The 23,400-nt window shown below is 37.2% G+C and overlaps 1 protein-coding gene and 1 pseudogene across 1 annotated transcript in view; both read left to right on the forward strand.

Annotated features, from left to right (window-relative positions):
* Positions 1-12,252, forward strand: part of ZNF716 (zinc finger protein 716) — a 30,065-nt gene extending 17,813 nt beyond the window's left edge. Inside the window, exon 4 of the mRNA XM_016945788.3 lies at positions 7,420-12,252. Coding sequence (XP_016801277.1) covers positions 7,420-8,645 — 1,226 coding nt within the window. The 3' untranslated portion in view covers positions 8,646-12,252. The remainder of the gene's footprint in view (positions 1-7,419) is intronic.
* On the forward strand, positions 15,313-16,189 carry PANTROV1R-PS222 (vomeronasal 1 receptor panTroV1R-ps222 pseudogene; annotated as a pseudogene).

Consider the following 23,400-nt stretch of genomic DNA (forward strand, 5'->3'; position numbering starts at 1 on the left):
GCTGTGAATCCATCTGGTCCTGGACTCTTTTTGGTTGGTGAACTATTGATTATTGCTACAATTTCAGCTCCTGTTATTTGTCTATTCAGAGATTCAACTTCTTCCTGGTTTAGTCTTGGGAGAGTGTATGTGTCGAGGAATTTATCCATTTCTTCTAGATTTTCTAGTTTATTTGCATAGAGGTGTTTGTAGTATTCTCTGATGGTAGTTTGTATTTCTGTGGGATCAGTGGTGATATCCCCTTTATCATTTTTTATTGTGTCTATTTCATTCTTCTCTCTCTTTTTCTTTATTAGTCTTGCTAGCGGTCTATCAATTTTGTTGATCCTTTCAAAAAACCAGCTCCTGGATTCATTGATTTTTTGAAGGGTTTTTTGTGTCTCTATTTCCTTCAGTTCTACTCTGATTTTAGTTATTTCTCGCCTTCTGCTAGCTTTTGAATGTGTTTGCTCTTGCTTTTCTAGTTCTTTTAATTGTGATGTTAGGGTTTCAATTTTGGATCTTTCCTGCTTTCTCTTGTGGGCATTTAGTGCTATAAATTTCCCTCTACACACTGCTTTGAATGCGTCCCAGAGATTCTGGTATGTTGTGTCTTTGTTCTCGTTGGTTTCAAAGAACATCTTTATTTCTGCCTTCATTTCGTTATGTACCCAGTAGTCATTCAGGAGCAGGTTGTTCAGTTTCCATGTAGTTGAGCGGCTTTGAGTGGGATTCTTAATCCTGAGTTCTAGTTTGATTGCACTGTGGTCTGAGAGATAGTTTGTTACGATCTCTGTTCTTTTACATTTGCTGAGGAGAGCTTTACTTCCAAGTATGTGGTCAATTTTGGAATAGGTGTGGTGTGGTGCTGAAAAAAATGTATATTCTGTTGATTTGGGGTGGAGAGTTCTGTAGATGTCTATTAGGTCCGCTTGGTGCAGAGCTGAGTTCAATTCCTGGGTATCCTTGTTGACTTTCTGTCTCGTTGATCTGTCTAATGTTGACAGTGGGGTGTTAAAGTCTCCCATTATTAATGTGTGGGAGTCTAAGTCTCTTTGTAGGTCACTCAGGACTTGCTTTATGAATCTGCTTGCTCCCGTATTGGGTGCATATATATTTAGGATAGTTAGCTCTTCTTGTTGAATTGATCCCTTTACCATTATGTAATGGCCTTCTTTGTCTCTTTTCATCTTTGTTGGTTTAAAGTCTGTTTTATCAGAGACTAGGATTGCAACCCCTGCCTTTTTTTGTTTTCCATTTGCTTGGTAGATCTTCCTCCATCCTTTTATTTTGAGCCTATGTGTGTCTCTGCACGTGAGATGGGTTTCCTGAATACAGCACACTGATGGATCTTGACTCTTTATCCAATTTGCCAGTCTGTGTCTTTTAATTGGAGAATTTAGTCCATTTATATTTAAAGTTAATATTGTTATGTGTGAATTTGAGCCTGTCATTATGATGTTAGCTGGTTATTTTGCTTGTTAGTTGATGCAGTTTCTTCCTAGTCTCGATGGTCTTTACATTTTGGCATGATTTTGCAGCGGCTGGTACCGGTTGTTCCTTTCCATGTTTAGCACTTCCTTCAGGAGCTCTTTTAGGGCAGGCCTGGTGGTGACAAAATCGGTCAGCATTTGCTTGTCTGTAAAGTATTTTATTTCTCCTTCACTTATGAAGCTTAGTTTGGCTGGATATGAAATTCTGGGTTGAAAATTCTTTTCTTTAAGAATGTTGAATATTGGCCCCCACTCTCTTCTGGCTTGTAGGGTTTCTGCTGAGAGATCCGCTGTTAGTCTGATGGGCTTCCCTTTGAGGGTAACCCGACCTTTCTCTCTGGCTGCCCTTAACATTTTTTCCTTCATTTCAACTTTGGTGAATCTGACAATTATGTGTCTTGGAGTTGCTCTTCTCGAGGAATATCTTTGTGGTGTTCTCTGTATTTCCTGTATCTGAACGTTGGCCTGCCTTGCTAGATTGGGGAAGTTCTCCTGGATAATATCCTGCAGAGTGTTTTCCAAGTTGGTTCCATTCTCCCCATCACTTTCAGGTACACCAATCAGACGTAGATTTGGTCTTTTCACATAGTCCCATATTTCTTGGAGGCTTTGCTCATTTCTTTTTATTCTTTTTTCTCTAAACTTCCCTTCTCGCTTCATTTCATTCATTTCATCTTCCATCGCTGATACGCTTTCTTCCAGTTGATCGCATCGGCTCCTGAGGCTTCTGCATTCTTCACGTAGTTCTCGAGCCTTGGTTTTCAGCTCCATCAGCTCCTTTAAGCACTTCTCTGTATTGGTTATTCTAGTTATATATTCTTCTAAATTTTTTTCAAAGTTTTCAACTTCTTTGCGTTTGGTTTGAATGTCCTCCCGTAGCTCAGAGTAATTTGATCGTCTGAAGCCTTCTTCTCTCAGTTCGTCAAAGTCATTCTCCATCCAGCTTTGTTCTGTTGCTGGTGAGGAACTGCGTTCCTTTGGAGGAGGAGAGACGCTCTGCGTTTTAGAGTTTCCAGTTTTTCTGTTCTGTTTTTTCCCCATCTTTTTGGTTTTATCTACTTTTGGTCTTTGATGATGGTGATGTACAGATGGGTTTTCGGTGTGGATGTCCTTTCTGTTTGTTAGTTTTCCTTCTAACAGACAGGACCCTCAGCTGCAGGTCTGTTGGAGTACCCGGCTGTGTGAGGTGTCAGTCTGCCCCTGCTGGGGGGTGCCTCCCAGTTAGGCTGCTCGGGGTCAGGGGTCTGGGACCCACTTGAGGAGGCAGTCTGCCAGTTCTCAGATCTCCAGCTGCGTGCTGGGAGAACCACTGCTGTCTTCAAAGCTGTCAGACAGGGACATTTAAGTCTGCAGAGGTTACTGCTGTCTTTTTGTTTGTCTGTGCCCTGCCCCCAGAGGTGGAGCCTACAGAGGCAGGCAGGCCTCCTTGAGCTGTGGTGGGCTCCACCCAGTTCGAGCTTCCCTGCTGCTTTGTTTACCTAAGCAAGCCTGGGCAATGGCGGGCGCCCCTCCGCCAGCCTCGCTGCCGCCTTGCAGTTTGATCTCAGACTGCTGTGCTAGATCAGCGAGACTCCGTGGGCGTAGGACCCTCTGAGCCAGGTGTGGGATATGGTCTCGTGTTGCGCCGTTTTTTAAGCCGGCCTGAAAAGCACAATATTCGGGTGGGAGTGACCCGATTTTCCAGGTGTGTCTGTCACCCCTTTCTTTGACTCGGAAAGGGAACTCCCTGACCCCTTGCGCTTCCCAGGTGAGGCAATGCCTCGCCCTGCTTCAGCTCGCGCACCCACTGGCCTGCGCCCACTAGTGAGATGCACTGGCACTCCCTAGTGAGATGCACCCGGAACCTCAGATGGAAATGCAGAAATCACCTGTCTTCTGCGTCGCTCACGCTGGGAGCTGTAGACTGGAGCTGTTCCTATTCGGCCATCTTGGCTCCTCTCCCAGTCTAAGTATTTTGTTGAAAAATTTTTTTATATGATGTAATTAAAACATCCAACTTCATTGTTTCAATGTAGATATCCAGTTTTCAACATTGTCTGTTGAAGGGATTTTATTTTCTGCATTGTCTGCTCATGGCAACCCTGTGGCAGATTATTTGGTCATACACAGAAGAGTTCATTGCTGGCCTCCCTATTTTGTTCTATCATGTCTTTATCTGTCCTTGTGTGAATACCACATAGTTATTGTTGTTGCAGCTTTTTATTATGATTTGAAATTATGAAGTATAATGCCTCTGTGTTTTTCATGTGTGATTCTCTAGCTATAGTTCATAATAAAATTTAAAAATGTTAAATAGTATTTTAGTAATAAATATACTTTTAGAATTTTGATACAGAGTATATTAAATTTGTTCACCACTGTGGGTTATCTTAACACCTTAGCAAATTAAGATATCAATTAAATATTTTGACCCGTGAGCAAAAATGTTGAATTAAATTGACATATTTAACCCTGGGCAAGAATACATTGAAGAGTGTGTTTATTTCCGTATATTTTTGATTTGCCAGTTTTACTTTTTTTCTTTTTATTCAGTTTTAGTTAGAAAACATACACCGTATGATTTTGCTCTTCTTACATTTTTTTTTTTGACACAGCGTTTCTCACTCTGTTGCCCAGACTGTAGTGCAGTAGCACAATCTTGGCTCACCGCAGCCTCAACCTCTTGTACTCAAGTAATCATTCCACCTTGGCCTCCTGAGTAGCTGGCACTACAGACATACCCCACCATGCCCAGCTAATTTTTAACTATTTGTAAAGACAGGGTCTCACTGTGTTTCCAAGGCTGGTATCAAACTTCTTACCCCAAGTGATCCTTCCACCTCGGCCTCTCAAAGTGCTGGGATTACACCTGTGAGCCACTGCACCTGGCTGAGCTTTTGAAATTTACTAAGACTTATGAGTTCTAACAGAATGCACCAGGAGCAAATAAGAATATTGCATGTCCACATGCACACGTATGTTTATTGTGGCACTATTCACAATAGTGAAGACTTGGAACTAACCCAAATGTCCAACAATGGTAGACTGGATTAAGAAAATGTGACACATATACACCATGGAATGCTATGCAGCCATAAAAAATGATGAGTTCATGTCCTTTGTAGGGACTTGGATGAAATTGGAAATCATCATTCTCAGTAAACTATCGCAAGAACAAAAAACCAAAAACACCACATATTCTCACTCGTAGGTGGGAATTGAACAATGAGAACACATGGACACAGGAAGGGGAACATCACACTCTGGGGACTGTTGTGGGGTGGGGGGAGGGGGGAGGGATAGCATTGGGAGATATACCTAATGCTAGATGACGAGTTACTGGGTGCAGCACACCAGCATGGCACATGTATACATGTGTAACTAACCTGCACATTGTGCACATGTGCCCTAAAACTTAAAGTATAATAATAATAAATAAATTTTAAAAAATGATTAAAAACAACATATTATGAAAATATATATAAAAAAAGAATATTGTGTGTCCAACCGCAATATTGACTCGGGAGTTCTGCATATGTCTGTTTAGCCTAGTTGGTTTATAATATGGTGTAGATGGTTGTTCCCTCCAAATCTCATGTTGAAATGTAATCTCCAGTGTTGGATGTGGGGCCTAATGAGAGGTGTTTGCATCATGGAGACAAATCCCTCATGAATGACTTGGCACAATCCCCTTGGTAATCATAGAGTTCTCACTCTATTAATTCACATGAGAGCTGGTTGCTTAAAGGAACCTGGCTCCTCCACCTCACACTCGCATCATCTTTCATTATGTGACATGTTTGGTTCTTTTTTGCCTTCCACTATAATTGTAAGCTTCCTCATATCCTCAGCAGAAGCAGATGCTGGCATATACTTCTTGTATACTCTACTGAACGGTGAACTAAAGAAATCTTTTTCTTTATAAATTACCCAGTCTCAGGCAATTTTTTATAGCAATGCAGAATGAATTAATACACTATATTATGTTCTTCTGATTTTCTGTTTTTTTAATTGAGTTTTTATTTGAATTTTTTTATTATTGAAAATGAGATCTTAATGTTTGTAATTTTATGCTGCTATTTTAATTCTTGCTTCATTTCTGTCAATATTTGCTGTATATAAATATATATTTTGAAGCCCTGATATTATATATGCATATACATATATGTAGACATAATAGTTACAGATTCCTAGTAAATGGGCTCATTTTACCATTATATAATATCAATATCAATAATATCAATATTTGTCTCATGCTAGTAATTGATTCATTTTCTTTTGTGTGTCTATAAAGATTTTTTCTTTGTGCTACATTGGAGATTTTAGAAAACCTCTTAATGTTACAACAGTATATTTTAAACTGGTAAAAAAATGACTTCAGTTGCATAGAAAAATTTATTCTCATTATATCTATCCCATATGTCTTATTAATGTCGCTAATTATATCTTTTTATGGTTTTTGATTATTTTTATGCTTATATCTTTCAAATTTTAAAGAACAACTAAAAATGTTTTCCGCATGATCACAATAATGCCACAGATTTTATTTTTTGTAGATGCATATGTTTTTCAGAAAGTTATGTATTTTTTTCATCATGTAATTTTAAGTGGAAGGACCTCTTTTCAGCATTTTATTTAGGGCATGTGCAGTGCTTATATGCTTTTCCAGCATTGGTTTATTCTGGAAGATCTTTATTTTTTGTTTATTTTGTAGTACATGTTTGCTGGTTATATTATTCTCACCATGAAGATTTTTTTTCAGCACTTTGACCATTTTGCACGTTTTTTTCTGATCTGCAAGGTTTCTGTTGACAAATTCACTAGTTGTCTCAGGGGACTATGCTTACTAATAATACCTCACGTTTATCTTGCAGCTCCCAAGATTATCTTCTAGTTTGTGACTTTTGAAACTTTGCATGAATATGTGTTATGGACCTTTCTGTGTATATCCTAGTTTGTTTGTTTAGCTTCTTCATTAAATGTTTTCAGCTATTTTGTTTTACCTACACGTTTGTTTATTTTTATTATTCCAAGCTTTTGTTGATATTCTTATTTTTCTGATATTATTTAGGTTTCTAGTTTTGCATTTCTCTCACTGAGCATAATATGGATTATCTTATTTTTAAAATTAATATATAAATCTTTAGCTTAATACTTTCTTTTTCAAAATTTTTGATTTTTTTGATTGGACCGTGTTGCCCTAATATTTTATAAACATAGTAATCTTTGGTTGAGATTTAGACATTAATGGAAAACTACCTTTCACGATCTTTATAATGCAGCTCTTTCCTGGCATAGCCTGAAACCGATTGTCTTGGCTAGAGATTCTCGGAGTCTTTCAAACATGTTCTCAGGATGTGTCTTATCTGCAATTTTGTATTTATTTTTCAGTTAAAAGACTTCTTCATGTTTCCTCTTAGCAGTCAGTAACTACTTTCTACACCTATTTTCTGTCCATGGTACAGCAGTCTTTCTGCTGTTGTTAACATTTACTTTTGATTTCAAAAGACTTAAAGGTGTCATTTCAAAGTATACCAGCATTTCATTCAGCACTTTCTGTCATGGAAGACAGAAAGGCTCCCATACGCCAAAAGTAAAGATATAGGTGCCAGTATTTTTCTTTTGAGATAAAAGCCAGTTTGCTCCTAAAGACACCATGTTCTTCTATTGGGGATGAGGAAGGGCTGTGTTGGGTAAATGTAGCAGACTTTTCTTTTGTCTCTCTATGGCTCTTGGCATTGTGCCCCAGACCTGGTGCCCACAGTTACTTTACTTATAAATTTCCCACAAAGGTATTTTGATCACTACTATTTTGTTACATTTATACATCTATGAAGGAATTACGGCTTGTGGTATTTTGATATGCCATTTTGCTAATGTACTTTGTATAATTTTATATATTTGATTTGCAAAATATATTTATCTGAGTGTAGTAAGTGGAGAAACTTGTGATTTTTATGTCTTTCAGTTACATGTTCTCATTTCACCCAAGACCTTCAGTCAGAGCAGGGCATAAAAGATTCACTCCAAAAAGTGATACTGAGAAGATATGGAAAATGTGGACAGGAGAATTTACAAGTAAAAAAATGCTGTAAAAGTGTAGGTGAGTGTGAGGTGCACAAAGGAGGTTATAATTATGTTAACCAATGTTTGTCAGCTACCCAAAACAAAACATTTCAGACTCATAAATGTGTCAAAGTCTTTGGTAAATTTTCAAATGCCAATAGACACAAGACAAGACATACTGGAAAGAAACATTTCAAATGTAAAAACGATGGCAAATCATTTTGCATGCTTTCACACCTAAATCAACAGCAGATAATTCATACTAGGGAGAAGTCTTACAAATGTGAAGAATGTGGCAAATCCTTTAACTGCTCTTCAACCCTTACTAGACATAAAAGAATTCATACTGGAGAGAAACCCTACAGATGTGAGGAATGCGGCAAAGCTTTTAGCTGGTCTGCATCCCTTACTAAACATAAGAGAATTCATACTGGAGAGAAACCTTACACATGTGAAGAACGTGGCAAAGCCTTTAGCCGCTCAACACTTACTAACTACAAGAGAATTCATACTGGAGAGAAACCCTACACATGTGAAGAATGTGGCAAAGCCTTTAGCCGCTCCTCAACACTTACTAACCACAAGAGAATTCATACTGGAGAGAGACCCTACAAATGTGAAGAATGCGGCAAAGCCTTTAGCTTATCCTCAACCCTTAAGAAACATAAGATAGTTCATACTGGGGAGAAACTCTACACATGTGAAGAATGTGGGAAAGCCTTTACCTTCTCCTCAACTCTGAATACTCATAAGAGGATTCATACTGGAGAGAAACCCTACACTTGTGAAGAATGTGGCAAAGCCTTTAGCTTACCCTCAACCTTCACTTACCACAAGAGAATTCATACTGGAGAGAAACCCTACAAATGTGAAGAATGTGGCAAAGCCTTTAACTGCTCCTCAACCCTTAAGAAACATAAGTTAATTCATACTGGAGAGAAACTCTACAAATGTAAAGAATGTGGGAAAGCCTTTACCTTCTCCTCAACTCTAAATACTCATAAGAGGATTCATACTGGAGAGAAACCCTACAAATGTGAAGAATGTGACCAAACTTTTAAGTGGCATTCAAGTCTTGCTAATCATAAGAACATGCATACTGGAGAGAAACCCTACAAATATGAATAATGTGGTAAAGTCCAGCCCTCAGGCCTTATAATACATAAAATAATTTATACTGGAAAAAATCACTACAAGTGTGGAGAATGTGGCCAATTCTTTAACCAGTTCCAAACCACTGCTGTCCATAAGATAATTCATATTGGACAAAAATCTTATAAATGTAAAAAAAAAAGTAACAGCCTTTAACCACCCCTCAAACCTTAAAGAGAATTTATTTAAAAAATTTTTTTTGAGACAGAGTCTCATTTTGTCACCCAGGCTGGAGTGCAGTGGCACGATGTCAGCTCACTGCAACCTCTGCCTCCTGGGTTCAAGCGATTCTCCTGCCTCAGCCTCCTGAGTAGCTGGAATTACAGGCACGTGCAACCACACTGGCTGAGTTTTGTATTTTTAGTAGAGATGGGGTTTCACCATTTTGACCAGGCTGGTCTCAAACTCCTGACTTCAGGTGAACCACCTGCCTCAGCCTCCCAAAGCCTAAGAGAATTTATATTAGAGAGACTCTACAAAGGTAAAAAATGTGACAAAACATTTAAGTACATCTCAGGCCTTACACAATATCAGATAATTCATTCTAGAGACAAACCCTACAAAAACAATGTGGTAAAGCTTTTACCTAGTCTTGAACCCTTATTATACACTAAAAGAATTGATACTGAAGAAAAACCCTACAATAAGGAATATGGAAATGTCTTTTAAAAGTCCTCAAACTTTTTGTTTGAATAAATGTAAAATAATTGATACTGGAGAGAACCCCTGCAATTGTAAAAAAAAAAAAAAATGTGGCAAAGCTTTTAACTGGTTCTCCATCTTTATTAATTAAAATATTTTATACTGGAGAGAAACTCTACATACATAAAAAATGTGACAGCATTTAACCACACCTGACATTTTTCTAAAATAGAGAAATCATACTGGTGAAAAACTCTAGAAATGTGTTAAATGAGGTAAGGCCTTTAAATGGTAGTTACATGTTATGGTAGGTAAGATAATTTATACTGAAGAAAACTCAGGCAAATATGAAAAATGTGGCAAAACTTTTAACAAATTTTCCCATCTTATTGCACAGGAAGGCATTTATACTAGAGAAAAATTGTAAAAATATAAAGAATGTGAAAAGCCATTAATATCTGTTCACATCTTACTCAATATCAGAAAGTTTATACTTAACAAAAGCATTATAGGCTAGATGTGGTGGCTCATGCCTGTAATCCCAGCACTTTGGGAGCTCATGGCAGGTGGATCATGAGGTCAGGAGTTCAAGACCAGCCTGGCTAACATGGTGAATCCCCATCTCTACTAAAAACACAAAAATTAGACAGGCATGGTGGTGTGCACCTGTAATCCCAGCTACTCAGGAGGCTGAAGCAGGAGAATTGCTTGAATCCAGGTGGTGGAGGTTGCAGTGAGTCAAGATCACCCCACCATACTCCAGCCTGGGTGACAGAGCAAGAATCCATCTTAGAAAAAAAAAAAAAAGCGTAAATGTGATTACTGTAAAAAGACCTTTCAGAAAATATAGGCCTTTAAAGTAAAGACTATTTATTCTAAAGACAAACATTAAAATATAAAGAGGATTGTGTAGTACCTTTATTTGTATTACGGATTTTATTGTACACATTTTATATCAAAGGAAAACCCTGAAACAGATGCTCAAACTTTGTTGAACATCGGAGAATTTATATTGGAGAGAAAGTGTAAATGAATGTCAAAAAATATTTGTTCAAAAACTACAGTTTAGAAAACACTAGTTTATACTAAAAAAATATTTTTGTAGATGCAGTAAATGGGGAAAATATATTTAATCAAAAATTAAGTCTACATAAACATTTGAGGATTCACAGTAGAAAGAATAAAGGTGCTGAAACTTCAGACATTACACTAAATCAGAGTGTTGAGTGTAAAAAAGATATAAATCTAACAATATAAATTTAAAGAAGTAGATTTATTTGGAGATTTATAATTACATTCGAGGTATGCTTCTTTCTTTGTAAAAAAAATATAGATTTTCTGAAAAGCAAATAGTAATGTAACTCAAGTTTCAAATTACTTCATGTTGATCCTTTCTTCCCATTGTTTATGTGAAAGTATTGGACCAATTGTTGAATCAGAGATATGAGATTGTTTTTTATAGGTGTCCATTATTCATGAACTTTTCTATGGATGAGTAAGGACATTAAGTTATAAGATGCATAATGAAAATCTAAATGGAGAGGTTCTTTGTGGTTGACTTATAACATTGTTTTAGTGATGTATAAGGCGAGTGTTCAGAGTAATATTCAAAATTCTAGTGAGGAAAACCTTTGAATGTCAGTAGTAAATTATTTTATCAATTGTACCTTTATGTAAACAAAGTTGTTTTTAATGAGCTAAAACTATTGTGCTTTGAAAGAAGTATTAAGCTGCCATTGACTCTATCGTGTCTCATCTTACCTAAGGTTCTGCGTAAAAGATGGTGACAATATACTATTTGTTAATGTAGGGGAATGACATCACTAGTAATCTCTTTTTTTGCCAGTGTTTTTGTTTGTTTGTTTTGAGACTAAGTCTTACTCTGTCACCCAGACTGGGGTGCAGTGGTGCGATCTCAGCTCACTGCAACCTCCACCTCCTGGGTCCAAGTGATTCTCCTGCTTCAGCCTCACAAGTAGCTGGAACTAGAGGCACGCACCACCACTCCTGGCTAATTTTTGTATTTTTAGTAGAGACAGGGTTTCCCCATGTTGGCCAGGCTGGTCTCAAACTCCTGACCTCAGGTGATACACCCACCTCGGTGTACCGAAGTGCTGGGATTACAGGCATGAGCCACCATGCCTGGCCTGCTAGAGGTTTTAAACAGCAAACAAGTTGAAGAATTTTGTTCCCATAGGACAAATTTGTACTTTTTTACCTTATTTAATTTTTTTTTAATTTTTGTGGGTAGTGTGCATACACACTTATGGCATATATGAGATATTTTAACACATGCACATAATATTTAATGATCACAACAGAGTAAATGAGGCATTCGTCACCTCGAGCATGTATTTATCCTTTGTATTACAAACAATCCCATTATACAGTTTTAGTTATTTCAATATGTGCAATTGAATTACTATTAACCACAGGGTCATTTTATGATCATAAAAATTACATGAGTATAATTAATACCCATACATTTCTGAGTCTTGATTAAATATTTTTAAAATTTTGTTTTATATATTTTTTGCACATGTGGCATCTCTGCTGACAAACAAAAACAGACTTTTAGTTTCAATTTACATAGAGTTACATACACAAATATATTACTCTAAAGATATACCAGCCGAGCACAGTGGCTCCCAGCATTTTGGGAGCCTGAGGTGGGAGGATCATTTGAGGTTAGGAGTTCAAGACCAGCCTGGCCAACATGGTGAAACCCCATCTCTACTAAAAATACAAAAAATTAGCTGGGCATGGTGGTGCATGCCCATGGTCCCAGTTACTCAGGTGGCTGAGGCAGGAGAATTGCTTGAACCTCAGAGGTGACGGTAGCAGTGAGCTGAGATGGTGCTACTGCACTCCAGCCTGGGTGAAAGAGCGAGAAACCATCTCAAAAAAATAAATAAATAAATAAAAGGTATACCTTAAGCATAAGAAAGTTATGTAGCAAGTTATTGTGTTTGTGTGAGTTTTTATGTATTTTCAGAAAAGAACAATATTGAAACAAAAAGATCATTTTAATAAGGTAGATAATTAATTAGAAACCTGGAAACCTCATATTCTGAAAACAAAATCTATATTATGTGCCTTGTATTGAATTCATTACTGTAAAATCTTTTGCCACCCAAATCTTATCTCAAATTGTAATCCCCACGTGTCAAGGGAGGAACTTGCTGGGAGGTGATTGGAACATGGGGGTAATTTTCCCCCATGCTGTTCTCATTATAATGAGTTCTGAAAAGATCCGATGGTTTTATAAGTGGCTTTTTTTTCCTGTTCTCCCTCTCCCTTGCTGCCTAGTGAAGAAGGTGCTTGTTTTCCTTTGCCTTCCACCATAATTGTAGGTTTCTTGAGACCTCCCCAGCCATGCAGAATTGTGAGTAAATTAAACCTCCTTTTAATGTAAATTACCCAGTCTCTGGTAGTATCTTCATAGTAGTGTGAAAACAGAGTAATATAGAGCTCTGAAAAAGATAGGAAGATGTGAGAAAGTTTGGAACTTCCTAAAGATTGTTGAATGCTTTTGACCAAAATGCTAATAGTGATATGGATGATAAAGTCCTAGCTGAGGTGGTCTCAGATGGAGATGAGAAACTTCTGTTTAAAATGGAAGCAGAACATAAAAGTTTGGAAAATTTGCAGCCTGACCATGAGGTAGAAAGTAAAAACCCACTTTTTGGAAAGAAATTAAAGCCACTGCAGAAATTTGCAGAAGCAAAAAGGAGCTCAATGTTAATAGCCAAGACAATGGGGAAAATGTCTTCAGGTCATGTCAAAGATGTGAGACAGGTCCTTCCATCACAGACCAGGAGCCATAGGAGGAAACAATGGTTTCATGGTTGAGGCCAGGGCCCCACTGTTCTGTGAAGCCTTGGGACTTGGTGCCCTAATCCCAGCTGCTCCACATCCAGCTGTGGCTAAAAGGGGCCAAGGCACAGCTTGGGTTATTTCTTCAGAAAGTGCAATCCTCAAGCCTTGGTGTCTTCCATGCAGTGTTGGGCATGTGAGTGCACATAAGACGAGAGTTGAGCTCTAGGAACCTCTGCCTAGATTTCAGATGATGTATAAAAATGCCTGGATATTCAGTCAGAAGTCTTCTACAGGGGCAGAGCCCTCATAAAATACCTGTGATAGGACAATGCTGAAGGGAAATGTGGGGTTGGAGCCCTCACGCAGAGTCCCCACTGAAGTTGCCTGCTGGAGTTGTGAGAAGGCCACTATGCTCCAGACCCCAGAATGACAGATCCACCATGATCTTGCACTGTGCATCTGGAAAAGCCACAGGCATTCAATTCTAGTCTATGAAGGAGCTTCCAAAGGCCATGAGGGCCCACCCTTTGCATCAGCATGGCCCACATGTGAGACATGGAGTCAAATGAGAACATCTCAGACCTTTAAGAGTTATTGACTGCCCTGTTGGAATTCAAACTTGCTTGGGGCCTGTAGCTCTTTGGTTTTGGCAAATTTCTCCCATTTGAAATGGAAGAATTTACCTAAGGCCTGTACCCCATTGTATCTTGGAAGTTACTAACTTGCTTTTGATTTACAGGCTCATCAGTAGCAGGGACTTGCCTTGTCTCAGATGAGACTTTGGACTTAGACTTTCAGGTTAATGCTAAAATGAGTTAAGACTTTGGGGGACTGTTGGGAAAGCATGTTTGGTTTTGAAATATAAAATGGCATGAGATTTGGAAGGGGCCAGGAGCAGAATGATACCCATGGTGTTCTCATAGTGAGTGAGTTCTCATGAGATCGGATGGTTTTATAAGTGGTCATTTTTCCTGCTCTCCCTCTCTCTTGCCACCCAGTGAAGAAGATACTTGCTTCTCCCTCACCTTCTCCCATTATCGTAAGGTTCTTGAGGCTTCCCCAGCCATATGGAACCATGAGTCAATTAAACTTCCTTTCAATATAAATTTTCCAGTCTTGGGTAGTATCTGTATAGCAGTATAAAAAGAGACTAATGCACAAATATATGATAGGGCTATCTGTATACTAGATGCTTCATAATTAGCCATAAATATTCCTGCTTGAGTGTCTGTAACTCTCAGTCACAGATGGGAAATATTAATGGTGATAAAATAACATTGATTATGCATGTGCAGAGGACATCTGTTCCCAGGCTGCAGAACGGCCTCTCTGAATTTACATAAAAATTCTGCCTTTTAAATTTTCTGATTATCTTTTGTGACCTTTTATGTTTATCCTAATGATGTATCCATCACAGCCCTTCCCCTTTTTTCTGTGTTATGGCTACGGTTTTCTCACTGTTCTCTCTGTGCCATGTCATTTCACACAGTACTTTGTAGGTTCTGATGAGAAGTTTGGAATTTTTTAAATTTTTTTTTTATTGAGACAGAGTCTTGCTCTGTTGCCCAAGCTGGAGTGCAGTGGCACATTCTCAGCTCACTGCAACCTCTGCCTCCTGGGTTCAAGTGATTCTCCTGCCTTAGCCCAAGTAGCTGGGATTACAGGTGCATGCCACCATGCCCGGCTAATTTTTTTGTATTTTTAGTAGAGACGGGGTTTCACCTCATTAGCTAGGATGCTCTCGATCTCCTGACCTCATGATTTGCCCACCTCAGCCTCCCAAAGTGCTGGGATTATAGGTGTGAGCCACCACACCCGGCCTGGGATTTTTTAATATGGTGAAAAACTGTGTTAAACTTGGGAGTTTGAGCTTATTTATAGCTTCTCGATGTAACTTCCAGATCAGTTAATTGAGATAAGAGGTATCCACTGTCCACAAGTGAGACAATTAAATCAGGTAGCGCTATTTGTCTTTGTAAAAAAAAAAATTTTTTTAGATTCTAACACAAACTGTAGCATATACAAAATTATTTAGAAAATATATCTTAGAAATTAAATTTATAGGAGAGTTAATATTAAGGATAATTATTACATGTTATTTTTATGATGTATTTATAGCACAACTTATGTTTTCATGCAGGATCTTGTATTTTTGAGTTTGAATGTTAAATGTTGCAAATAAAATGAGCTCTGTGATTTAAAATATGGAATAATATTTCTTTTTCATATTAATGTTACAATCTTGAGAGATTTTTCTATTATTTTATGATTATTTTTGAGTGGGTAAAGTTCACAGTCTACAGTTTCACTCTTAGTCACCTAACTGTAGCCAACATTTTGGTCATTTTCTCTGAGCAAATTTTGGAGATTATGGTAGCCTTTGGATTAAAACATTTACTCAGTTATTTTTCATGCAAAGATGTTTATTGTGTTCACACAGTGACCAATCATGCGACAGAGGGCAACCCCTGATTTTTAGTGTCTTCCGTTACATTGCCATCAGCACCAGAAACTAAAGGTGCCCAAGCTGAAAGTAAAAGCCCTAAAGCACATTGGCTCCTCCCATGCTCTGCTGGACCCAGAGTAGTAAATACTAGATTTTTCTATCGCTATTGCTGACAAGTTAAATAACAAATAGCACAGAAAAACTGAGGAAAATGCATTGATACATTTTTTAGTTCTTTATAGTTTATAAAACTTAATAGTTTCTAAATTATTATATGTTAAAACAATTTGAACATGCAGATATCTATAAGTTCTATCTAGATGATGTTATTAATATTGTAATGCTTATAATATAGCAAGAATTATCCCATTTGGTTTACTGCAAAGTAGTTACTTCTCTTCTAAATGTAAGTAGTGAATAGGGTTTCTATGATCATAAGCATACAAGGTCTTTAAGATAATCACTAAGATTAGAATAAAATTCATAGGCTTAGGGCCGGGCGCGGTGGCTCTCGTCTGTAATCCCAGCACTCTGGGAGGCCGAGGCCGACGGATAACAATGTCAAGAGATCAAGACCATCCTGGCCAACATGATGAAACCCCATCTCTACTAAAAATACAAAAAAAAATTAGCAGGGCGGGTGGCGGGTGCCTGTAGTCCCAGCTACGCAGGAGGCTGAGGCAGGAGAATTGCTTGAACCCAGGAGCTGGAGGTTGTAGTGAGCAGAGACTGCACCACTGAACTCCAGCCTGGTGACAGAGAGAGACTCCGTCTCAAAAATAAAATAAAATAAATAAATAATAAAAAAAACATAGGCTTTCAGTAACATAAATTTTAATTATTTTCTAAGAGAAGTGAAGAAGCAATAGAAATAAGTTGTTAAAATGAGTTCAAAGAAACTACACATGTGGTCATTAAATCACATTTAAAACCACATTGTAAGTGACTGGTTAGTAATTCTAATTTGTTTCATTTTAGTCACTGAGAAAACAATATTCTTTACTCATTCTATATGAAAAAGTATGTTTTTGGTTTTTTTTGAGACGGAGTCTCGCTTAGTCACCCCGGCTGCAGTGCAATGGCGTGACCTTGGCTCACTGCAACCTCCACCTCCTGGGTCCAAGCAATTCTGTCTCAGCCTGATGAGTAGCTGGGATTACAGGCATGCGCCACCACGCTCGGCTAATTTTTGTGTTTTTAGTAGAGATGGGGTTTCACCATGTTGGTCAGGCTGGTCTCAAACTCCTGAACTCGCGACCTGCCCACTTTGGCCTCCCACAGTGCTAGGATTATAGGTTTGAGCCACTGCACCCGGTTTCATTCTAGCTTTTAATATAAAAGATATTTTTCAAAAGTACCATTAGTGACTCTTTTAAGCAATGAGAGGAGCAGGGTTGTTAGAAACCATTTACCAACCAAAGTATTTGTGTTAGGCTTGTTATGAGTACTTTGTACCCAAAATGAAGTTCTCCATACTATTTAGGGTTCAAAAAAGTTGTTTTAAAATTCTGCTTCATTTCTACTAAATTAGAAAATGCAAAGCAAAAATGTTAAATAAAAAATGGAAAAAAAAAAACGTGAGTGAGATGGGGCTGACCATAATGGTTAATATTAAAGCTCAGTATCTGGTGGTCCCTGATTGCATCCTGGTTCTGTCACTTATGGGCTGTGTGACCTGGAGACAGTTTCTTGATATCTCTGTGCTTGATTCTTCAGCTGCACAGTAAGGATAATACTGCCTAAATCCTATGGTTTTGGTAAAATTAAAGCAATTAATGCAAATAAAGGTGTCAGAAGAGTGCCCAGCATATAGCAAGTGCACAGAAAATTTATTAGCTCTGGTGATTTGTATAGTTTTTTAGATCAGGACCAATGTTAAGCCTGGGAACAACAAGGTGGCCACACCAGGGGGTTGTAATCCACGTTCATTTTAATTGGTCAGTTTGGGAATATAATAGTCAATGGATATTTTTAATATTATCCTTGGCAAATTCTCATATATTCTCATACAGCATGAATATAAATACTAAAGAAAGATCCCTCATTTTGTACTGCTCTTTACTACTCTAGTAACACTAGATAATAAGCACTTAAATGCTGAGTGTTTGTCAGTTTTAAAATTAGAGAAAGAGACAAATTGTTTTCTGATCTACTTGCTTAATAAATTATTTTTTGCCAACTAATTTTTAGGTTTACTTGGTAAATTTAAAGGTAGTTTAAAATGTATATTTAAATAACTTTTCTCTATAATTGAAGAAAATAATTTATCTTGAGAGAATTTTACTTTAAACAGTTGCTTTAGAGTCTATCTTGTAAAGTATTCTATTTTCAAATAAAGCCAGGTGCAGTGGCTCATGCCTGTAATCCCAGCACTTTGGGAGGCCGAGGCAGGCAGATTACCTGAGGTCGGGAGTTTGAGACCAGACTGACCAACAAGGAGAAACCCCATCTATACTAAAAATACAAAATTAGCTGGGTATGGTGGCGCATGCCACCAGCTACTCGGGAGGCTGAGGCAGGAGAATCGCTTGAACCCAGGAGGTGGAAGTTGCGGTGAGCCGATATGGCACCATTGCACTCTAACCGGGGCCACAAGAGCGAAACTCCGTCTCAAAAAAAAAAAAAAAAAAGAAAGAAAAGAAAAGAAAGAATTATATTATTCTGAACAATGATAATTAACATATTTTATTATTGAGTGATAGGTTCACACTATTCATGATATCAAAAGTTTACTTACCAACATCACTAAGTAACCAAGCTGTGTGTAATTAAAAATAAATGCATATCTTTCCTGAAATTATAAGATATGAAGAATCATTTATTTCTCTGGCCCAATTTTTAAAGTTAAGTTTTACAAAAAAAAAACCATGTATTACTATAATATTTGGTTGACAAATCAAAATTGCATATTTATGGGGTACAGTGTAATGTTTTGATATGTGTATAAAATATGAAATAAGACAAGTTAACTAACACATCTATCACCTCACTTACCAATCATTTTTTGTGGTGAGACATTAAAACTTACTGTTAGTTATTTTGAAACATACATACATTATCATTGACTATAATCACCCTACTGTGCAATAGATCTCAAAACCTCTTTATTTTGTCTGTAAAACTGCATTCTTTTATCAACATCTGCCTCTGGTAAACAATTATTCCACATTCTGCTTTGTTATTAAAACTTTATTAGATTCTACATATAAATGAAATCATGCAGTACTTTTGTTTGTGTGCCTGGCTTATTGTACTTAGCAAAGTATCCTCTAAATGTATCCATATTTTTTCAATTGACAATATTTCCCCCCTTTTTAAGGCTACATAGGATCCATTGTGTATGCTATTATTCTAAATGTATACACCACATTTAGAATAAAATTGTAATTTAAATATATATTCATCTATTGGTTGGAAAACTCATGTAATGGAAAAATATTTGTGTGAAAGCATGTATTAACATAATGCAGCATATAAATATCTAGTTAATAATAGCTAATTTGTACTGAGCAATAACCATAACACTATACACGTGTTAATAAATTTTGTTTTCACAGTGATATGGTCTGGCTGTGTCCACACCCAAATCTCATTGTGAATTGTAGTTCCCATAATCTCTGTGTGTCATGGGAGACACCTGGTGGCAGGTAATTGAATCATGTGGTCAGTTACCCTCATTCTGTTCTCATGATAGTGAGTTCACATAAGATCTGATGGTTTTCTAAGGGGCTTTTCTCCCTTTTGCTCAGCACATTTTCTCTTCTTGTCACCATATGAAAAAGGACATATTTGTTTCCCCTTTCATTATGATTGTAAATCTCCTGAGGCCTTTCCAGCCATGCTGAATTGTGAGTCAAATTAACCTCTTTCCTTTGTAATTTACCTAGCCTTGGGTACATCCCTACAAAAATGTGAGAATGGACTAATAGACACAGTAACTTAATAACAAAGGTATTATTATCCTCAATTTACAAAGAAAAAAAACAGAGCCAGAGAGAGAAATAACCTGCTTACAATAGCAGAGCCAGTATTAAAACACAAGCAACTTTGACTCCGGAGATAATACTCTTGAATACAATAATAAAAACCATTTCAAACAGAAAAGAAGTTACCTTTAACATCCGTTCTTAAAAATTTAACAAAAATTAAAAATGGATACATTTGTATTGTTTTATATATATGTATGTGAATGTATAATATAAATGAGAACTATTTCATGTAAACCAGAAAATGTTAATAATTATTTTAATGAATAAAATTGAAAAGCAGTTCAATTAATTATTATTTGCAGATGATATCTTTGTTTACTTAGAAAAACAACAAAAGCAACTGAAAGGCGATTTTAGAAATCTATCCAGGTGGGTAGGCAAAATTCTCAGATGACCCTCAGGTTCCCACTTCCGTGCACACCTGCTGTGTAATCCTTTTCTCTTGAGTGTGAGAAAATGTGTGACTGTGGTGGGACATTATTCATGTAATTACATTACTAATGTGTTGGCTTATTGTTTATCGTAAGAGAGATTATCTTTATTAGCCTTAATCAGAGGTGCTTTTAAGAGAAAGAGCATATCATAGAAAAACACCCCTGCTTCCCTGAAATTAATCAAACTTCTTGATAAGAGATGTCATAAGCTGTTTATCCTGGCCACATGGCAAGGGATATATTTATATATTGTCTCTATTTCTGCCTTCAACATGTTGCTTTCAGTAGAGAGAATAGGAGGATCTCATGGCAGAGAAAAAAGAAGGAATCTCATTTATGCAAGAAATAATCACCCCTCATCTGGGACAGCTTACGAAAAACAGAGACCAGAACATGACCACATCAATGGGAAACACATCAACTTGGTTGCAAGGGCTCACTGGCATTATGAAGCAATGTCTACACAGCCAAAATAAATGATCAGCCTCTGGGATACCAGTAGTCTACCAGCAAGGCTGTATTCATTCTCATTCTGATTAAATTAGCATTTCTGCACCATTCTGATAACTCAGTTTTACATAATTTATGACAAAAGTACCAGGCAGACCCATGAGTACCTTCCTAGAACTGAACTTATGAAAAAGCATATGCAATTTTTTAATTTCAAGATTGGAAAATGTTGAAAAAATAAGGAATTTATTAATAATAATCTGACTTTCTAATTTTAGAGAATTCTACCATTCTGTAATAAAATATTGAACTTTGAACACCTTAACATATTTCTTGAATACATAAATTTTTATGTAGATAGTTTCTCTTTTAGATTAATGCAGTAAGACTAACAATTAGAGAAAACATTTGAAATAAAATAAAAGTCATCAGAACCACATCTTTCAATGGCTTGGCATAATTGCCATGCTCTTTGATATGGTCAAGAAGCAAAGACAAGATTTCGGCTTTGACCAATTATTAAGTCCTTGACCTTTTGAAATCTAACATCCTGGCTAAAAAATTAGGATGGCATATATTTTAGGTGGCTACCTGGAGTGTCAAAGGCAATATGAGAAGAATTTTGATAGCTGGGCAAGAAAATGCATACTACATACACACATTACTCTTCTCTGATTTGCTTTAACTTTGAAATATTGGAAATTGCAGATCTAGTTCCTCCATTTAGGGTAAATTAACAACAAATTCGTGTTTCAGCTGAGCAAGCTATTGTATGAAACTTATAGGTAACAGATATCATTAGCTGCAAAAAGCAAAATAGTGTGACTAGTTTCAGTAACTATCTAGCCATGCAAATAATAGACCAATTAGATTAAGATCCTAAAAGGTGCATGTAGAAAATATTTATGTGCAATGTTGTGACCCTCCCCCAAACATCTTTTTCTGTCTCCTTACAGAGATACCAATTTTTCCTGAATGACTCAGGGTGAATACTGGGAACTGAGAATGCTCAGTGTTCAGAGTTGATTCCTGGGAGCATAGCTAACACATTTCTTCTATATTATAAAGAAACTTTATGAATTTTACTGTGCCTTAGAAAGGCTTTTAGTAAGAGATTGTTCATGTATAACACTCTACTTGGATTCATAAAAATTTTCAATATTCCATTTAAATCAGACACACTGAAATGTCAACCAAATATCATAAAACATCTTTGAATGAGATTGAGCCTTTCTTAGCTAAGAATTTTATTTCATCAGTAAATTTAGAGGAAAATAAGAAATGTGTGTACTTTGGGCCAGATAACAGTGTTGGTCTCATGGGAACAATTCAGACAAGTGCTCTTCCTCATCACTCTTAAAGTAGCAATAGCACCACATCAATTTCCTGGCACCAGCTGGCCTGTTTTTCACTGATATGAAGTGCAGAAGCCATTGAAACAGTGAAGAAGTGTGATATAAATGGAATACTTATTTGAAGTACAGTTGTTAATAAAAGGTAGCATTTGATGTTGTACAACTATAGGTAAGATGACTAGTGTGAGATAAAAATATTTTTACTTTGACAGAATAACTTTTTCACAATATTTCTATTTCAAGTAATTTTTTGCTCTATATTTGCTTGCTTTTCATCCAACACTACCTGAGCTCAATAGGAATCAACAAAATGAACCTTTTTTACCACAAGAATTTTATTCATGCATATGCTTAATTTGCTGAAAATACGTGAGCCTTCCATGAAAGATTTATACTAGTATTGTGTCATTTTTTGCTGAGAAGTGGCTCTCCTGCCAGAAAATTGCTATTCTCAACTCTGCTCACATTGACTCTGGTCAGCATAGTGACGGGAAGTGATGTGTGAATAAAAAGCAAATGTGTCTTCCTTGAATCTTTTTTCATCTGTTGGCTGAAGAAAGAGAGAGTGCAGAGAGAAAATTTTAAAAAATCTAATATCTGAATAATCACAAAGAAGTTTTCTTTTTTTTTTTTTTGTCTGAGATGGAGTCTCACTCAGTCGCCCAGGCTGGAGTGCAGTGGCGCGATCTCGGCTCACTGCAAGCTCTGCCTCCTGGGTTCACGCCATTCTCCTGCCTCAGCTTCCCAAGTAGCTGGGACTGCAGGTGCCTGCCGCCATGCCCTGCTAAATTTTTGTATTATTAGTAGAGACGGGGTTTCAATGTATTAGCCAGGATGGTCTCCATCTCCTGACCTCGTTATCCGCTCTTCTCAGCCTCCCAAAGTGCTGGGATTACAGGCATGAGCCACCACGCCCGGCCAAGTTTTCTTAACCAGAAATAAACCAAAGGGGATGGTGATGTGTGAGAAAATGTATTATTTTGCCAAGCCTTAGAAAATTTAGGGTTTATTAGAATGGGAATCTGCATTGCTTTAACAAACATATTAGTCTTTCAGTTTTAATTCTTCTGGATATGATTCAATTTCCTGATGAATCTGAACTGAAAGCAGAATAACTTATTTGTTAAAATTGAAGATGTGGGAAAAATATATTGACTAAAACAAGATAGTCAAAAAGAGACAGACAAAACAGAAAGTAAAATGATGTTCTTCAGAAACAGAAAAGAGAGAAGGAGAAGACAGTTTATTTTATATTAAATTGTACTTTTTTTTTGAGACCGAGTAACGCTCTTGTTGCCCAGGCTGGAGTGTAATGGCGCCATCTTGGCTCACTGCAACCTCAGCCTCCCGGGTTCAAGTGATTCTCCTGACTCAGCCTCCTGAGTGGCTGGGATTACAGGTGCCTGCCACCATGCCCAGCTAATTTTTTGTATTTTTAGTAGAGACAGGGTTTCACTATGTTGGCCAGGCTGGTCTTGAACTCCTGAACTCCTCAGGTGATCCACCTGCCTCGGCCTCCCAACTTGTGGGGATTACAGGTGTGAACCACCACACCTGGCCAAATTGTACTTTTAAAGATAAAATTGATCTAGAGAT

This window comes from Pan troglodytes, chromosome 6, assembly GCF_028858775.2.
Source record: "Pan troglodytes isolate AG18354 chromosome 6, NHGRI_mPanTro3-v2.0_pri, whole genome shotgun sequence".
NCBI classification, from domain to species: Eukaryota; Metazoa; Chordata; class Mammalia; order Primates; family Hominidae; genus Pan; species Pan troglodytes.